At 35.2% G+C, this 15,972-nt stretch overlaps 1 protein-coding gene across 8 annotated transcripts in view; it reads left to right on the forward strand.

The window, feature by feature from the left end:
- The window catches only part of NPAS3 (neuronal PAS domain protein 3), a 621,722-nt gene that overhangs the window by 432,744 nt on the left and 173,006 nt on the right, over positions 1-15,972 (forward strand). For all 8 annotated transcript variants that reach the window (XM_027670455.1, XM_027670463.1, XM_027670480.1 and 5 more), the window contains one exon: positions 1,921-2,010. In XM_027670455.1, coding sequence (XP_027526256.1) covers positions 1,921-2,010 — 90 coding nt within the window. The remainder of the gene's footprint in view (positions 1-1,920; positions 2,011-15,972) is intronic.

The raw sequence follows: 15,972 nt of genomic DNA on the forward strand, positions 1-15,972 counted from the left end.
AGGCACATCCTATAAGACAGGAAAATGAACGGCTACAGATAGGCTGTTAGTCTCATTCAGTTATGGCAATTTGTTGTTGCTTGTGGAGAATGACGTTCCATACAGGTGGCCAAGGAATCAGTGTCATGCTTCTCAGTTTTACCTCTCACAGAGGGTTAAACCAGTTTCCTCAAAGGAACACGGGACAGAGCATCAGGAAAACTTAAAGCAAGACCTTTAAAGATTTACTCTTCTGAAAAAAAGAAATTGTACATAGTGGGGGAGATCAGATGTGCAAAGGTTTTGATTGTCCTGGTAGTTTGAACTTCATTGTTCCAAATTTTCCACCTGTTACTGATGTTAAGAATGCAAGGAACTGATATTAATAATTTGAAAAAAAAAAAGATGATTTATAAGAGGTCATAAATGGCTTGCATAATATAAATGTTTTTACAGGAAGGAAATCTATGCAGATTTACATTTTTATTAATTCATAAATATAAATTAGGGTCTTTCTTTAATGCAGTGCCTTTAGTGAGGGTTTGTTTTCCAGTATGTTGTCTATTATTTTTAGAAAACTCAGATTTTTGAACTAATTCCATCACCTACTACATCAGAGAAGGGGGAACATTTGCCAAAGACAGCTTCTGACTAGCAGCCTGTTGGAAATTAATCAAGAAACAGAAGAACAGAAAAATAAAACCTCTCAGAAATCACTGTTGTGTATTTTAAAAGGAGTGAAATGATTACATGACTATTTCACCCTATTTCTCCATCAAATTATGTGTTTTTCTTCTTTTCCCTTCCAAAACCAGGTTGATCCATGCTACAGTTATATTTTCACTTTACATGTACCTTTGTCACAAGGAAACATTTGGGATGGGATTTTTGGTATTGTTCCTTGTTCCTCGTTCCTCCCAACTTTTGGGCTGTTTCATATTTTCTGGCTTGTTTTAGCATTTCTAATTTCTGTACTTTTGCGATTTTACTTTGCAATAGTGAGTGTTTGCCAGTAATCACTCCCATTAAAGGCATAAAGGTAAAGGCACGAATAGCGTCTGAAAGGCAGTTTCTTCCTAGTGAAGGTTTGCTCTTATTCATAGAGGTGTATTTCTGTCTCGATGTGCAGTGATTTACTCCATGTGTCAGGTTAGAATATAGTTCTTTGTTTATTAACTGCACTCATGTTTCAAAAGGTATGCATTAATCACTGCAGTTGTATTTTGATTTTTGCAGTTGCAATGGAAACCACATCCAAAGACTTGAACCTGTCAAAGTAAAATCTGATCTAGAGTTTTACAACAAAGGGATGAAATTCATAACATTTCTAGAGACTTAAGCTGTAAACATATTTGACAGTAATCTGCTTTGTTTGTTGTCTCACAAAAGGAAAATGGGACGGGGGGGCGTGTGTGCGTGCACGTGCGTGCGTGTGTGTGTAATCCTCAATTAATTTACAAATTATTGAGGTCCATAGTGGTTTGAGTGATGGCAGGATTTTATTTTCTCCTTTTCAATTTTTGGAAGTGGAAATTGTCTGCTTTGATTCTGAAGGATGGGGGGATGTGATCTTTCTATATACCATTCAATTGGAAGGTTATTGGTTTTCCTTATTTATTTCTTCCTGTTAAAAAAAAAAAAAGAATATTTTATTTTTCTGTATTTCTTCTGTCAAGCAAATGAGATAAATTTTATCTAGTATATGGCAGATGTAAGAACGACAGTAAATCCTTCAACTTAGTAATGTACTCATATGCTGTTTATTAAAATGTAGGCAGAATATAAAGGAATTGTCTTAGGGGTTCAAATTAAAACCACTCTCATAACAATCAGAACATTTTTCTCAATTTACTCTGTGATGTCTTTGTTTGAATCGATTTCTATCTGTAATTTGCAGGTTTTTATTAATCTATTCGCTTTTTTTTTCCCCTTACTCTGTAGTCCCTGGATGGATTTGTATTTGCACTAAATCAAGAAGGAAAATTTTTGTACATTTCAGAAACTGTCTCCATCTATTTAGGCCTGTCCCAAGTAAGTACATGCTTTCAATTCTAGAACATAACTACGTATGATGCATTCTTCTGTTTATCATTCTTAAGGAAATAATAATTTTGCTTCTGTATTTTGCATGGATTATTGAATTAGTTGTTTAAAGTTGCATCTTGTTCATCCTGAGACACAACTGAAAAATCTATCTATCAGTATTGGATGTTGAGATGTGTCTGAAAACTTCTTGCCACAAAGGATCATTATTAATTTATTGAGAACAAATGAAGTTTCTTTTCTCAGTTGTTTTGAACTTTAAACCTCTATACCTGATAGAAAAGGGACACTCTAATAGTACTTCCCTTGTGTCCTATTACTGGATGTTTATGGAGTACCCTGCATTATCCAGGGAGCTGACACGATGACAGGGAGTCATTTGGAGTCAAGAAATGCTGAAAGAGACCATTAAAATGTCTTGCAGGGAGGGTTCCAACAAGGACACATTTTGATGCTTTCACAAATGCTCAGTAATATGAAGAAATAAATTTATAAAATATAATAGTTTTTGGGTTGGTGGGGTTTTTTTCATTTAATTGCTGACAACTGTTTTTCAAAGATTAAAAGGCAGGACAGAAGTGGGGCGAAAGTTAGTTGTTAATGCTTATTCCTAATCTTGCAGCATTCAGAAATGTTTAGGCAGGATAGCTTCTTTCTGCCTGCACTTAGAAATGCAGTAGAAAGTTTTTGCATTATGATTTTCAGAGTAGGATAATCTACTTCTATTGCAGTCACCCTAAGGAGAAAAAAAACCCTGAAGTAATATTTATTTCAGCTCCTTTAAATTGGGACCCATACTGCTATGAGGAAGCACCTATTAGCACAAGCTACTGTCAATTTTGCTGTATCCCACCAACAATGAAACAGGAAATTTTAACATTTGGTGCCAAAAAAAGACTAATTTTAATTATCTGGTGAGAATCTGAATAGAGTTTCATTAATTCCTCATAGAACATGCAAGCAATTGGCTGTAATAAGTTCAGTAATTGTTATTTTGTGATGGCTTTGGCAAACCCAATGCTAGAAATGGAAACAAGAGCTGTTTCTAACTCATATCAGTATTCTTGTCTCTCATTAAAGTCCCTTGTTTTGTAATAGACTTTAATCCCTGACTTAATCTGTTTGGGAGTTAGTATGAGGAATCTCACATTTTGAAATCAGTGCACCACCATGTTGATAATACAGTAAAGAATTGGAACTTTAATGTTTATTATTGTCTTATGTTCATATTAATCTGTTTTATGCATAGTATCCAACGAAGTTTAATAAGCCAGTAAAGAAGAAGGATGGATAATTAGTTTAAGCAGGTAAATGCTAATTAGGAAACTCCTGAAAGGCATCCATTATACACTAGCTTAAAACAAATTTTACAGCCCTGGTTAGTGGTGTAATCCAAATTCTGTCAAGGCAACTGCATTTTCTGTAATTGAGATGTGTATGTTTGCTTTGCATAACAGATGGCTCTGTATGCTTAGACTGATAGCTAGGAAAATAATAATTGCATTATTCTGGCCAAAAGAATATTAGCTCTTGGGTTTTGGCCATTTCAGTCAGTCCTCCTGCCAGCACAGCATATGCACATATATGGATTGGATTTTCAAGGAAATTGATGCATCTGGAATAGTGCGGCCATCTGAAATATCATCTGTTCAAGAAAAATTTGGCTTTAACCCTATGCTAGTCTCTTGTTAAAAGCATTTTCTGCCACTGTCTTTTTAACTGTAAGAGTTGGTAAATCTTTCCATACTCTGAACTCACACAGTGTTGTTAGGACTTTACACTTAATCTTTATCCACATACATATTTCAGGAAAGTGTTCAGATAAAAAAATGAATTTTCTTTGTGTGTTAGAGTATTTGATATATCAGGACAAACATTTCCATGTGTTCACCACTGAAAGTACTGATGGAAAAGGTACCAAAAATCAGAACAAGGACTATGGATTTTTATACAATAGTAAATTAAATCTGCCGAAATCTACTAAAATATCTGAGATTTTTGCTGTTCTTCTCTTCTGTCTTTATGGAGACATTTTATACTTCTCGGACCTCCTGTACTTATATTTTTAATATTTTATTCTCTTGCTATAATATTTTATAGCTAGTCTCTTCATAACTTCAAAAAAAATGCTGTAGCTACTTATTACTAAATCACTAGTCAAAGCTTATTTGTTACAAAAAATACCAGTAAGAATATTCATAGAACCATTTCTCAAACTATACATGGAAATGCTACTGTTTGCACTACAAAAACTTGTGAATTCTGAATTTCTGGATTTTTGCTGTGTGATACTATGTGGCATTGCATTTCTTGCACTGCAGGTAAACGTTGATATGACCCTATCCTTATACTCCCAAACTACATATTTATAGAGAACTTCTAGGCAGTTTTCAACTTAAAATCTGGACATATATTATAAGCATTTTTATTTGAAACATCTTCATCAAGTGCTGACTGTGGAGTCTTGCTTTCTAGTCAAATGACTTCTCTAAGACTTCATCCTTGTTTAGTTCAGCTTTTTTCCTTTTTTTTTTTAACTGGTGTGCATGGAAGTAATGTACAATATATTTTGTACATGCAAAGCAAAATCTTATGTCTCTTAGCTAAAGGAAAACAGTCCTTTTACTGAATCTGAGTAGGTAAAAACAGTTTTTCACAGAACCCAATTTTTCTCTTTTCTGAACATTTAGAGCCAGTGGTGCAAAACAAATGGATGCTGATGTTCTAAGATAGCTCCAGGACTAATAGTAAAGAAATCTGATAAAACAATATCTTGGGAGGCAGCCTGGCAATGATGATAATAAAGTTACTCTGGCAAAAGGAACAGTATATTTGTACAGTAAACAAAAATTACAATAAATACACTTTTGACATTACAATGAATATACCTTGCATGTAGATAGCCACAACATATATTTTTGAACACTTTATCTTCCAGCTAATGCTAGCCAAAAATTTTAAGTTAGTTTGGCAGATATAGATTTTAGACCACAATGGAATTGCAACAAAAGCAGTTTCAGAGAACATGAAAAGTAGAGGGAACGACATAGTTAGCTGAAAACAACGAGTGAGGTAAGGTAAAGAATCAAAGCAGCAGAAATGGACCAAAAATCTACCAGTTATACCCTCAGTCTGTATAAATTGTCGTGGTTCAGTTATACTTGAGGCAAGCTGAAATAATTCAACATACTTTTCACTTCTTTCAGGAACTTTACTATTTGTTGAAAGACTCAGACATGTCTAGAAATGTGTGGTATGGCCAGGATTTCTTCCTGGGTTGGACTACATGACCTGTAATAGTGTAGCTTTCCCTTTTGTCGATACAAACAGCTTTTTACGCTGCATCTCTGTAGTGATGTTTGTTCTTCATGTATATCTAGTCCTGGGCATTTTCCAAGTCAGTAGCTAACTTTTGATATCAGAGTAACTGCCATCTTTGCAATACTCAGGCCCTGATTCCTTTTAGAATTGCAATGAGATTTCAAAAGAAAATGGCTAAAAAGTCACCGTATCTGGACATTGAAGAGGCCTTTGAATCACTCCTTCCAGCACTTAGAAGTCATTATCAGTGCTTACCTAAGAGATTTCAATTCTTTTGAAAAGTCTCTGTGTTTGAGGCTTAGATCAAAAATATGCTGAAATGTAAATAGTAACAAATAGGGAGTAAAATCTATCCAGAACCAGACAGAAAAAATATTTCTTATCTGGAAAGGAAAAAATTGTCAGACATAGGATGTTTCAAGGTCAAAAATATTATTAAAGTGTAGAAAATATTATGGGCTGATAATCTGTCTAGGATGCTTTTGCTTTCAGGAAACTAGTCACCTCTCACCAACAGTTGTACTCAACAAAGATAGTATGTATTCCTTCCCCTCTGTGAGGTCCACACCTTAAAGTAAAACATTTCCTACTTGTCCAGGACATAGAGCAGGTTTGCAAATTGACCTGTTGAAAAGAAAGCTCACTAAAGAGGAAGAGTGCAGCTGCTAGCATAATAGGAGATAGATAATAGAGATGAAGAAGGAAGAAAAAAGAATAAATTGTGGATAATTTATCCTTTTTAAAACAAGGTAGGCAAAACCAACAGGTATATTACATGTGTACTCTGTTACTAGTAGCATAACCTATCTCCTTATTTTGGCTTTCTGTGCATTTGTTCTATGAAATGGCAAATAAAATTATAGCTACAGCACACAAGTACAAGGTCAAATAAATGACAGTACTCATTCTATTTGTGAAGCTATTCTGAAAAGGAACCATGGTGCCAAATGTGGTTTATTTGAATAATAAAGAAGAATTAGATTCCCCTGATAACTTGGCTGAGGGCCAATAAATCACTGGAGGTTAAGAATGCTTTGCAACTGCCATGTATTTCTTTTGCTTTTACGAAGCACAAACCTCAACTACTATGCTCTACCTGTTTTTCAATGCAAATCGAGGTTAGTAGATGGTTAAAGAATTGCTTTTGTTCTCTGTTTGCTTAAAAAATATTATAAGGCAATCTTGGAGCTTTCATTCTGTAAGTTCTACCTTATTTTCCTCCTATACTATTATCTAAATAATAATAACAATAATAATGATAATGATGATGATGATGATATAAAAAAATCCAAGGGAAAAAAAAGAAAAGCAAAAGCCAGGAGCTTCACAGGAAAACTGCAATTTTTTAAAGCAAATCTAGACAATAACCAATCCAGGAAAGAACTTGCCTTTTTTTTTTTTTTTGTGTTGTTGTCATTGTTTTAGTGTTCTGAATGTAAATTTCTATATGAAATGAGCATTTGTGCTTGTTTAGTAAATTGGTGCACTAGCATTGATAACTTTTTAATAGTTTTTTCCCCTTTAAAAATGACAAATAAAAGACTGGGAAATTCTGTGTTGATCATGTGGGGTTTTAAAAATTTTTTTCTTTAACATTCAATATAAGAAAATTAATTTACTCTTGTCTTTTATGCTAAAAGAAGTGAGCAAGGGAGGAGCTCTTTTGAAATAGAGCAGCTCTGAGGATTTTGAGAGCAGTAAGAAAATATAAGTATCAAAATAATTCAGAAACAGTACAAGGCACAGTGGCACATTATCAATTTACAACATTTAAATTGATAAATGCTTGGTGGTGAAGGCCTACAAGGGCACTTTGAAAAGCAAATAGCGACCTGCTGAAGAAATTGATTTTTTCCCCCCCGAAAATGACTGCATGATGCATCATTTGACTGCATGCTGTCCAAGTGCTTGACAGAGATAATCTCAGCAATCCCACGGGTGACCTTATCGTTCTCACCAGGGCAACTTTGTCTAGGTTCTGACTTTGTGCATGTCAAGGTTTCTTCAGGCAGGATCCTTAGGGGGAAAAAGTTCTTCTGTTCGATCCAGATATTGAACCACTCTTGAAGGCATTCCCCCACCCCCAAAAAGGCAAGCTTGTTTCTTTTCTTCATAATTATGAATGAACTGAACAAGAGAAAATATCTATAGACACAGTATCTTTGCTGAAGCCATTATTGCCTTTTCAGTGTAGTTTAGCTTAGCTCTTAAAGGAGAAGGGATACCTGCCATTAAACTTTATCAGACACAGTTGAAAGACCAAAACGTATGGCACTCTTCTACGTAACAGACATATCCCCCCTGCTTTCTTTTTCACATTCACTGTTTGCAGCTTTATTTTTCTCATGAGAAGATTTTGCCATTGTCACAGTATTTCATATCACTGCCTAAAATTTTTTTTCTTTATGCTGTTTTAATTGTTGAGGGGTTTTTAATCCCTATCCCAACCTAAGAACTTTTAAGACAACTCAAGTGCAAATGACAAGCTGACAGAAGTCCTGAACATCAACATCAATATGCATAATTTTGCATAGACACTCTGTAACAACCTTCACTGTATGGTCATGAAGTGATCCAAAACACTTAACCTGTTTTATCTGGTTATTGCAAAACTGGTTTTGTCTAGCACAGAGGAATATATTGCCCAGACTGTGAAAAATAAAGGCATTTAAAGATTTGCAGGATTTTCTAAAGTACCTTATATTATGAACAAATTATTTTTCATGTGCAGTTAGTAATTGTTAATTATAATTACTGACTAGGGATCTGTTGAAAGCAGCAAATGTAATGCTCTGTTTGGTACCCCAAAGCTTCTTTACCCACTGCCTTTGACACCCACAGTTCACCATATTCAACCTCTTTTACCTCCTTCTTTCATCCACAACATTAATTCTGAGTGAACAAGACGTGCTTCCTTGCTTTTGACAAGATTTGCTGCAGTCTCATGCGACAAAAACCCAACACTCATTCCAGATTCAGAAAGTAGGATTTATAACAGCATTTTAATTTAATGTTGGATGTCGAACATATAAAGAGATCACAGTAGTACTAGAGCTGAAAATTGATGCCTTTTTTATTAGTGTCCTCTCAGAAGTGGGTGAGCCGCTGTTTGTGCAGTGGAGCACAGAGCACCACAGTCAGATGAATGAGGATATGCTATCTGCAAGGAATCATATTTCAAACCACTGTCTGCTTCTATTGATGTGCTCAGAGTTGAAAGGTTATGCTAGTAAATGCCATCAGAATTTTCAGTGTTAGAAATCTGTGGAATAATCCGCTGACTGTCACTTTGTAGTCAGTCCAAATCCAATATACAGTGGAGCTTTAATAATTTTTTTTAAGTGAAATTAACTTATTGTTACTGATCGCATTGTTTTGCTTATTCTTCTGCAGCGTGTTTAAATACTGCCAACAGTATTATCTCATAGACTCCACTGAATATAGCTCTCTGTTGAGTTAACTAAAGGAATCCAGAATGTCATTTTACATGAGAGTTATGTTTCCCTTATTTATTCTTTTGAACATATTTTACCAGCCATTGAGGCTGGAACATTGAAAGCATCTATGCAGAAGGGATTCACTGGTTAAAATGAATCACATGGATTCTCCATGCAATAAAATACAGCATCATTGATTTAACACTTGAAGGCTGAAGACTTTTCATGTCACTTAATTTCTAGCATTTTCTGTTAAAAAAAATTTGATAAGGTATTTTCATTGCTATTTTTAAGTCTTTCAAGTACTGAGTAAGACTGCAAACATTGGTAATCAGTCAATTTGCTTTCTGATGGATGCAGTGTTTTCTGATTATTTTAAGAAAAATGTCTGGGGAAAAAGGTGAAGACAAATTAGGTATTTTATGTTTCTCTCTCCTACTACAGCAAACCCAAAAAGTTTTCCTGATTTAACATCATATTATCCAAATTAGCTACAGAGTAGTTTGATATCTTTTTTTGCATTACATTGTAACATAATTGTGTGGAAGTTGGAGAATATTCTGATATATTAGTATCAGTTACTTAGTAAAATAGACAGTTGTGGAATAATTAAGGAAAAAAAATAGATACTGGTGGGAAACACACCCATATGTCATAAAGATATTTTCCATGCTATCCTAGCACATTAGAGATGAGGAGAAAAAAAACTTAAAAGATAAGTAAATATTCTACCTTTTAAGCGTAAGGTCAAAAACTCATTCTGCTGGTGAGTGATCAAAATTTCATTTCTAAAAATAAATTATAAATAAATTATAATTTATAGGGTTTTATTAATATTAAGAAAATATGCCTTTCAATGCTTATAAGATGCACTGATTATAAACTTTGATACTCTTTTACATCTGTACTTCAGTGAGCGCCGGTGAAAATCATGGCTCAAAAATTTTGCAATGTATGAAATGGCTCAAGATTTGTAGCAGTGAAGCAGTACGGGTTCACTTGACAGAACTCCCATCCCAAGCACTTGAGAAAGGGTGTGTCTATCCACAGAAACTTGGCTTAAGGTTATGAAATAAATAAAACAGTGCCCATATGTATTAACAACACAATCACTGAATGGATCTTGGCTAAAAACAGTGCTGTGAAAATTAAATTAAAAAACCCAACCTACTTTAAACTCAAATGAGTTCAGTGATATCTTCAGCTGAAATCCTTGCTGAGAGTTCTACCAGTCCAACTATGAGGTTGCATATGAAAGGACAAGATCAGGAACAAGCAGCTCAGAAAAAGGATAGGAGATATGTCTTAATCTGCTTTTGCCAGCATCATGTATTTTTACAGCCTTGGTCAGAGCTTTACTTGCTCTGTCTTCAGTCAGAGTAATACTAATCTGGGAAGAGAGGATTGGTAAGAGGACAGAAGCATTCCAAATTCTGGGGAGAATGTCTTCACTGCAGATGGGATCTAGCCAAGAGAACCTCTCAAGCCAAAGGTTAATGGTGCTTAATCCCCAAGGTCTGCAGTGGAAATTCAAGACGATCATGTCCATGTGCTATTGCTCTTCCAGTGCTAATCTATATTTGTTTGTCACTTCCTGTCCTCTTCAGCATTAAAATAGACCTATACTGCTTTAGCACTTTAACCCAATGTTTCCCTGTATTTCCTCCTGGCATTTGAACCAGGATGCCATCCGAGACATTCTCTGCCCATGTTTCCAATTGCATATCAGCTGACAGAAACTTCCTGGTTAAGTTACAGTGTGAAAGGGAATGTACCCAGGCTGCTTTCTGCATCTAGCAGACAGGGAAAAATAGCATCAGAAGACTTGTCAGTCTTACTGTGAACCCATACTTTATATTACATGCTCAGCTGAGTTCTTCAACAGCATTCACATTAAAGGTTCTTTCTGCTGTTTGCTCGTATCTTTAGAAGTGCCTTCATTAATACTGAGTAACTCAGCTCCACATGGAAGCTATTAACTTCTTGTTCTCTTGGCAATCCCACAGAAGGACCCTCTGCAGATGAATCCACAGAAGAGCCAGTTTAAATCCCTCTTACAAGCTGTACCATCAAGATCTGCCATCAGGACCCGTCCCAGTACATAGCACGCTCTAGCAGTGCTGGCATAGCCAAAGCTAGCTATGCATCAGCATTTCTGCTGACCATCAGATGAGGCAGAGGAAACCTAGGACTTCATTTTTCCCTTTCAAAAGACAAGAGATCAGATGTAGCAACAGAATGAAGTGATAAACTTCCTTTGTCCAGAGTTAGAAATGTAAGACAGAAAGGAGATAGAAAAAATATCTTCCTTCAGCAATGAGGAGACCTGTCTAAGAGCAGGAGTTATCTTACCTTTAGAGACAGGAAACCCCTGCATATATTGGAGGGAGGGGGAATCAGATTAGTATGAGGGGACAGACAAAAGAAATGCCTCTCTGGTGTGAGCAGACAGGAAGGAGAAGGCAGAAAAGAGACATAGCACACTGCCCCTGCTCAGCAACAGAGCTGTGACGAGACACGCTGCTTCTTCCTCAGCAACCAAAATAAATTTTGCCAACCTTTGATATTCAGAATTCATGGCCCAGCATCAATTCAAATAGTGAGTCTAGTTCCAAGTTATTCACCATATACGAAAATAATATTTTGAAGAGCTTATTAACATTCTGGGGTTTTTGCACCCTTTGTGGCTTTGCATTTTCAAGTCTTCTTTTTCCACTAGCTACATGAATGCTAGAAGTGCACTTTTATATGTAAGAGATGTCTGAGACATTCTGGGAATATCGTGATTCTACAGAGAGACCTTTGAAGCTACAATCAAACCACTTGATTGGCAATAATATTATAAAGTTTGGCAACAGTAAAGTATAAAGGGGAAATACTGTCTTATTTCTCTGGTTGAATGGGATCACATGGATCTATAAACTAGTATTACGTGTTCTGCTCATACTGCATTGCAGATAACTTTTAAAGCCTTTGTGTTAATAAATCTGGACTTATAATAATAAAATGTATGACAGAATTGTTACCTATATTAATTATTTTATGTTTAAAATTCTGTCTTTGGTTCTTTTGGGTGACAGGTATTTTCTAGGAAGAGTACTGCTGGATTAGGATGTAACCATTATAGTTAGGCATAGTCTAGACCTTTTCATACTGCTTTTCAGAAACATGTCTCTTTTGGGACAGCATTTATTCATGCATAAGTGGTAAATACAAAGCCATACACATTCCTGAGATTCTTTCAATAACTATAAAGCTATCCATGTCTTGTTGTTGAACTTCCGTAATATATGCATAAGAAAGATATAATGAATATTGTAAAGTTCTCTCTTCCACATATTGAGGCAGTATGTATGAGTCATGACTTTAAGTTTGTAGGAAGAGATGCTTCCTTTTCTAAAAGTCATTAATGCAGTTGGAGAAACAATAGCTTTCCCTTCTACATTTGTTTCTCCTGACCTGACATATATCTGATCCACATGTCTGATCCAAGCCTGTAAGTGAATGAAAAGATTTCACAGGCTTTTGAATGGTTCTATATATTGCCAGCATGGTTCTTACTTTACACTGTGAATGAAGAATTTTCTGTAAGTTATTGAGCAATCCCTCTATCCCTATAAGCAACTAGTGTTTTGAATAATTTTGTTCCCTATTGGTTGTAGATTACTTGCATGGTCATATGATAGGTTGATTTCTTTGTCCTGTCTCCAGTTGTATATATTCACATTGAGTTAACCTGAATCAACATTTTGTTAAGGCATTTTAGAGGATTATTGCATTCAATGGTACTGCTATACACTTTATTTACTGCAAATTTGTGTGTGGATGAGCTCGTGTCTAACTGCTGAGAAAGATGCATTCCGAAGACATGACAATCTTCAGGGTCAGGCTAGTTGGCTTAAAAAATGCAGTGAAAAACTTTTTCTATTGTGATAGGACATTTGATTAGTTGCACGTTTGGGAGGGTTGAAGAATATGATATTTTTAATTTAAAAGTCATCTGTTTCCCATCTTCTTCTGTTTCAGTCTGTCTTCCTTGTTAGCTCCCAAATTAAGTTTTGATGTATTGTTGCTTAAGTATACAGTGCCTTCCTATCAGAGGGCAATTCAGGCGAAGATTAGTTAATAGAAAATAATTCAGTCACTGAAATGCAGATGAGCAAATTCCAGTTTCTAGAGAGCACTCCACTGAGATGGTCTTCTCTTTCATGCTCGCTGCAAGTTTAAGTACTTATCTTTCCTGCATTTTGGCAGAAATGTGTCTACAGAAATAATTTCATACACTTCAAATTGAACTTATTCCAGATGTTTTGTTTGGCTAAATCAAAACAGGTTCCTTAATTCTTGTTCTATTCTCCTCTTTTTTTTTGATCGCTACACTCTGCTTGGTTTTTGTACACTTGTGACTGTGGAGAAAGATCTTGTGCATTTGATGGAAAACCACTGAAATAGACAGATGCAAAACAAATTATGTTTTTTCCATTCTAAGTGGTTAGGAGCTATTTAACTGGTAAAAGTACATTAGTTCTGTACCTAATTTGGAGAGTGATGTGGCTAGTTCTGATGCCTTAGAATTCTCAAGATTTGTAGCATATAGATTTTTAATATAGCTGTATAGTTTCTAACACTTGAGAATGGCAGTTAACTGAAACTCCTTTCTCACGCTTCATATTAAATTCCCAAAATTTCTCCAGTTTTGTGTAATGTTCTCTTAAAGGAGAAGACCTTAGCAAGTACATCTTGTTTGGGACATGTACCTAGGGAGATATCATTGTAGATAAAGCAATGTAGAAGGCCCAGACACCTTGGAGAAGCTCCAGAGAAGGGTCGTGACTTGAAGATGATGATGATGAGGAAGAAAAGGGGCCTGAGACCTCTGAATTCTAGGAAGGCAAGCCAAGGGGCGAACCCGAGGGATGTTCTGGGGGGTAGATAATTTTTGAGTTGGACACATCCATTAGACATGATAATTAATTAGAGCTATAAAATTGTAAAAACCCAATGCTGTATTGTACAGTAAAGTACACTTTTTGTATGTAGTGTGCCTTAAAACACTTAAATTAAAGATTGCTCTTTACCTTATCTATATTAATATTGTCCATAAAGTTCTTTTCTTCCATTTTAGGCAACAGTTCTACCACAGTCTGGTCTACACTCTCATTATGTTTTTGTGATAAATCCCTGCGGATTAGCAAAGTCTGCAACCTGCCTAGTGAGGGTGAAAATTCATGTGAAATAATAACAATAAGTGAAACCAGAAAAAAATACCAGATATATAAATGTAACTTTTGCAGCTCATTAATTAAAATTGTCCTTGAATGGTTTCAAGAGACTACAAAAGGACACTACCATTTTAATATGTTTTGGAACCTTTTCAGTTGAGCAGACAAGAAAATCATGTAATTCTGGAATTCATTCACCTCTTCAGTAAAAACACAAGCCTTCAATTTTAAATAGTATTTGTAGAAATTAAAGAAGGTACACTGAAGATATTTCTAAAATGTCACAGCTTAATTGTGATACTGGATGATATGGACTATCCCCTCATTATCATCCAGAACAGCTGAGAAGGTGCTGTGAAAATAACAGTGTCTTTTAAAATAACTGTAAAACCCAAAGATTGTAAAGGAGATTATATATTCATACTTATATTTGCTATTTTGAATCAAGTTGTTGATGTGTGATATTCTTCATTATGGCATTAGCACCCATGTCACAGCAATATCAGAATTTGCATATAAACAATCAACATAATGGATTGGAAGTATGAAATTCAAGGATTATTTTTATTATAATAAATAAAACACATATCCAAAAATGCAAAGATTTATTCTGTGCATGTATAATTATAATATTCCTATGATAGCTGATAATTTTCTGATTCTCTTTTATACTCTCATTTAAGTCGTGTTTATTCTTTTGTATCCATGGTCTTCATTCAACACTGGACATCTTAGTGAGCTGTAGTACAGGGAGTTTTTTTTGGTTTTAACCTTCAAAGGAATTTAGCTGAGCAGATGCTACATTGAACTAGTCAGAGTAGAAAGGAAATGATATGGCTTTAAAAGGGCACATCTAGCATATCTACGGGGCTAAAGTAATTCTGGCAATGCTTCAAAGGATATAACTTCTGATGGTAAAGTAGGTAGGCTACAGAATGAAATCACATATGGCAAGCTGTCAAAGTCTTCCTACACATTCAGTACATTTATATAAGTGCAAATGGATGCTGCTTAGATGGAGTCCCTAGCAATTTCCTGTTAAATGTGCTCTAAGATTATCTGATACCATTTGACTAAATTATCTGTAAAAGCTGAGGACAACTTTTATGATCAAATATTTAGAAATTAGGGGTTTTTTTGGCAGATTATCTGAAATATGAACTGCAATTGTATTAACACTTGAAAGCAAAGGGCTTTCAGTAATAGCAATTATATCAAAACAGGGCTAATGAATTGTTGTATATCAACTTGAAGAGGATGTATTTATAGGTCAATGATGTCAATAGGTATAGTTCTCATAGACACCTCATTTCTTACCCTTTTATTCCTTGCTAATGCTAAACAGACACAGTTTTAACTTTTAATGAGATGGGTGACTATGAAAATCTCATTTCACAATGGAAGGGAAGTTTACAAGGGATGAATATTTTTCACCTTTCAAAATTTAGCAATTAAAGCTGTTACCCTTTTACAAATGCTACATCGATGATTAGCCATTCCCCTCCCCCACTAATGAAAACAAATCCAAACAGTTGAACTTATTACAAAGACAAACTTTTAAGCTCTTCTTTTTTTTTCGTACTCTCTTAGTTGTGTTGAATAATGCTCTAGTGAAATGACAAAATGCAAGATGCCTTACAGGGACAATTAGCTCTATAGCTATGAGTATGCATGCTTATATATATTTATATATAATATATATCTGTATGTGAATCTGTATGAGTGTATGATTGAAAGAGGAATCTCAAAGTTGTACTGACAAGTTCTTTACCTCTGTCTTACACTGTCCCACAATAGTAGGAAATAAGGAATGTCCAGCTCCAGCCTTACAACTCTAAGCACATACATTTGCTCTCTGATTTTGGGCCATGGGCATCCTGATGAGTTGTGGTAGGCTGAAGCACATTTAGTTTTACTGGGGAATGATGCAGTGTAGTTAGTGGTGTTAACTCTTAAAAGTTAGAATCTGT

The sequence above is a fragment of the Neopelma chrysocephalum genome, unplaced genomic scaffold (genome assembly GCF_003984885.1).
Source record: "Neopelma chrysocephalum unplaced genomic scaffold, ASM398488v2 Primary Assembly neopelma1_24, whole genome shotgun sequence".
Lineage (NCBI taxonomy): Eukaryota > Metazoa > Chordata > Aves > Passeriformes > Pipridae > Neopelma > Neopelma chrysocephalum.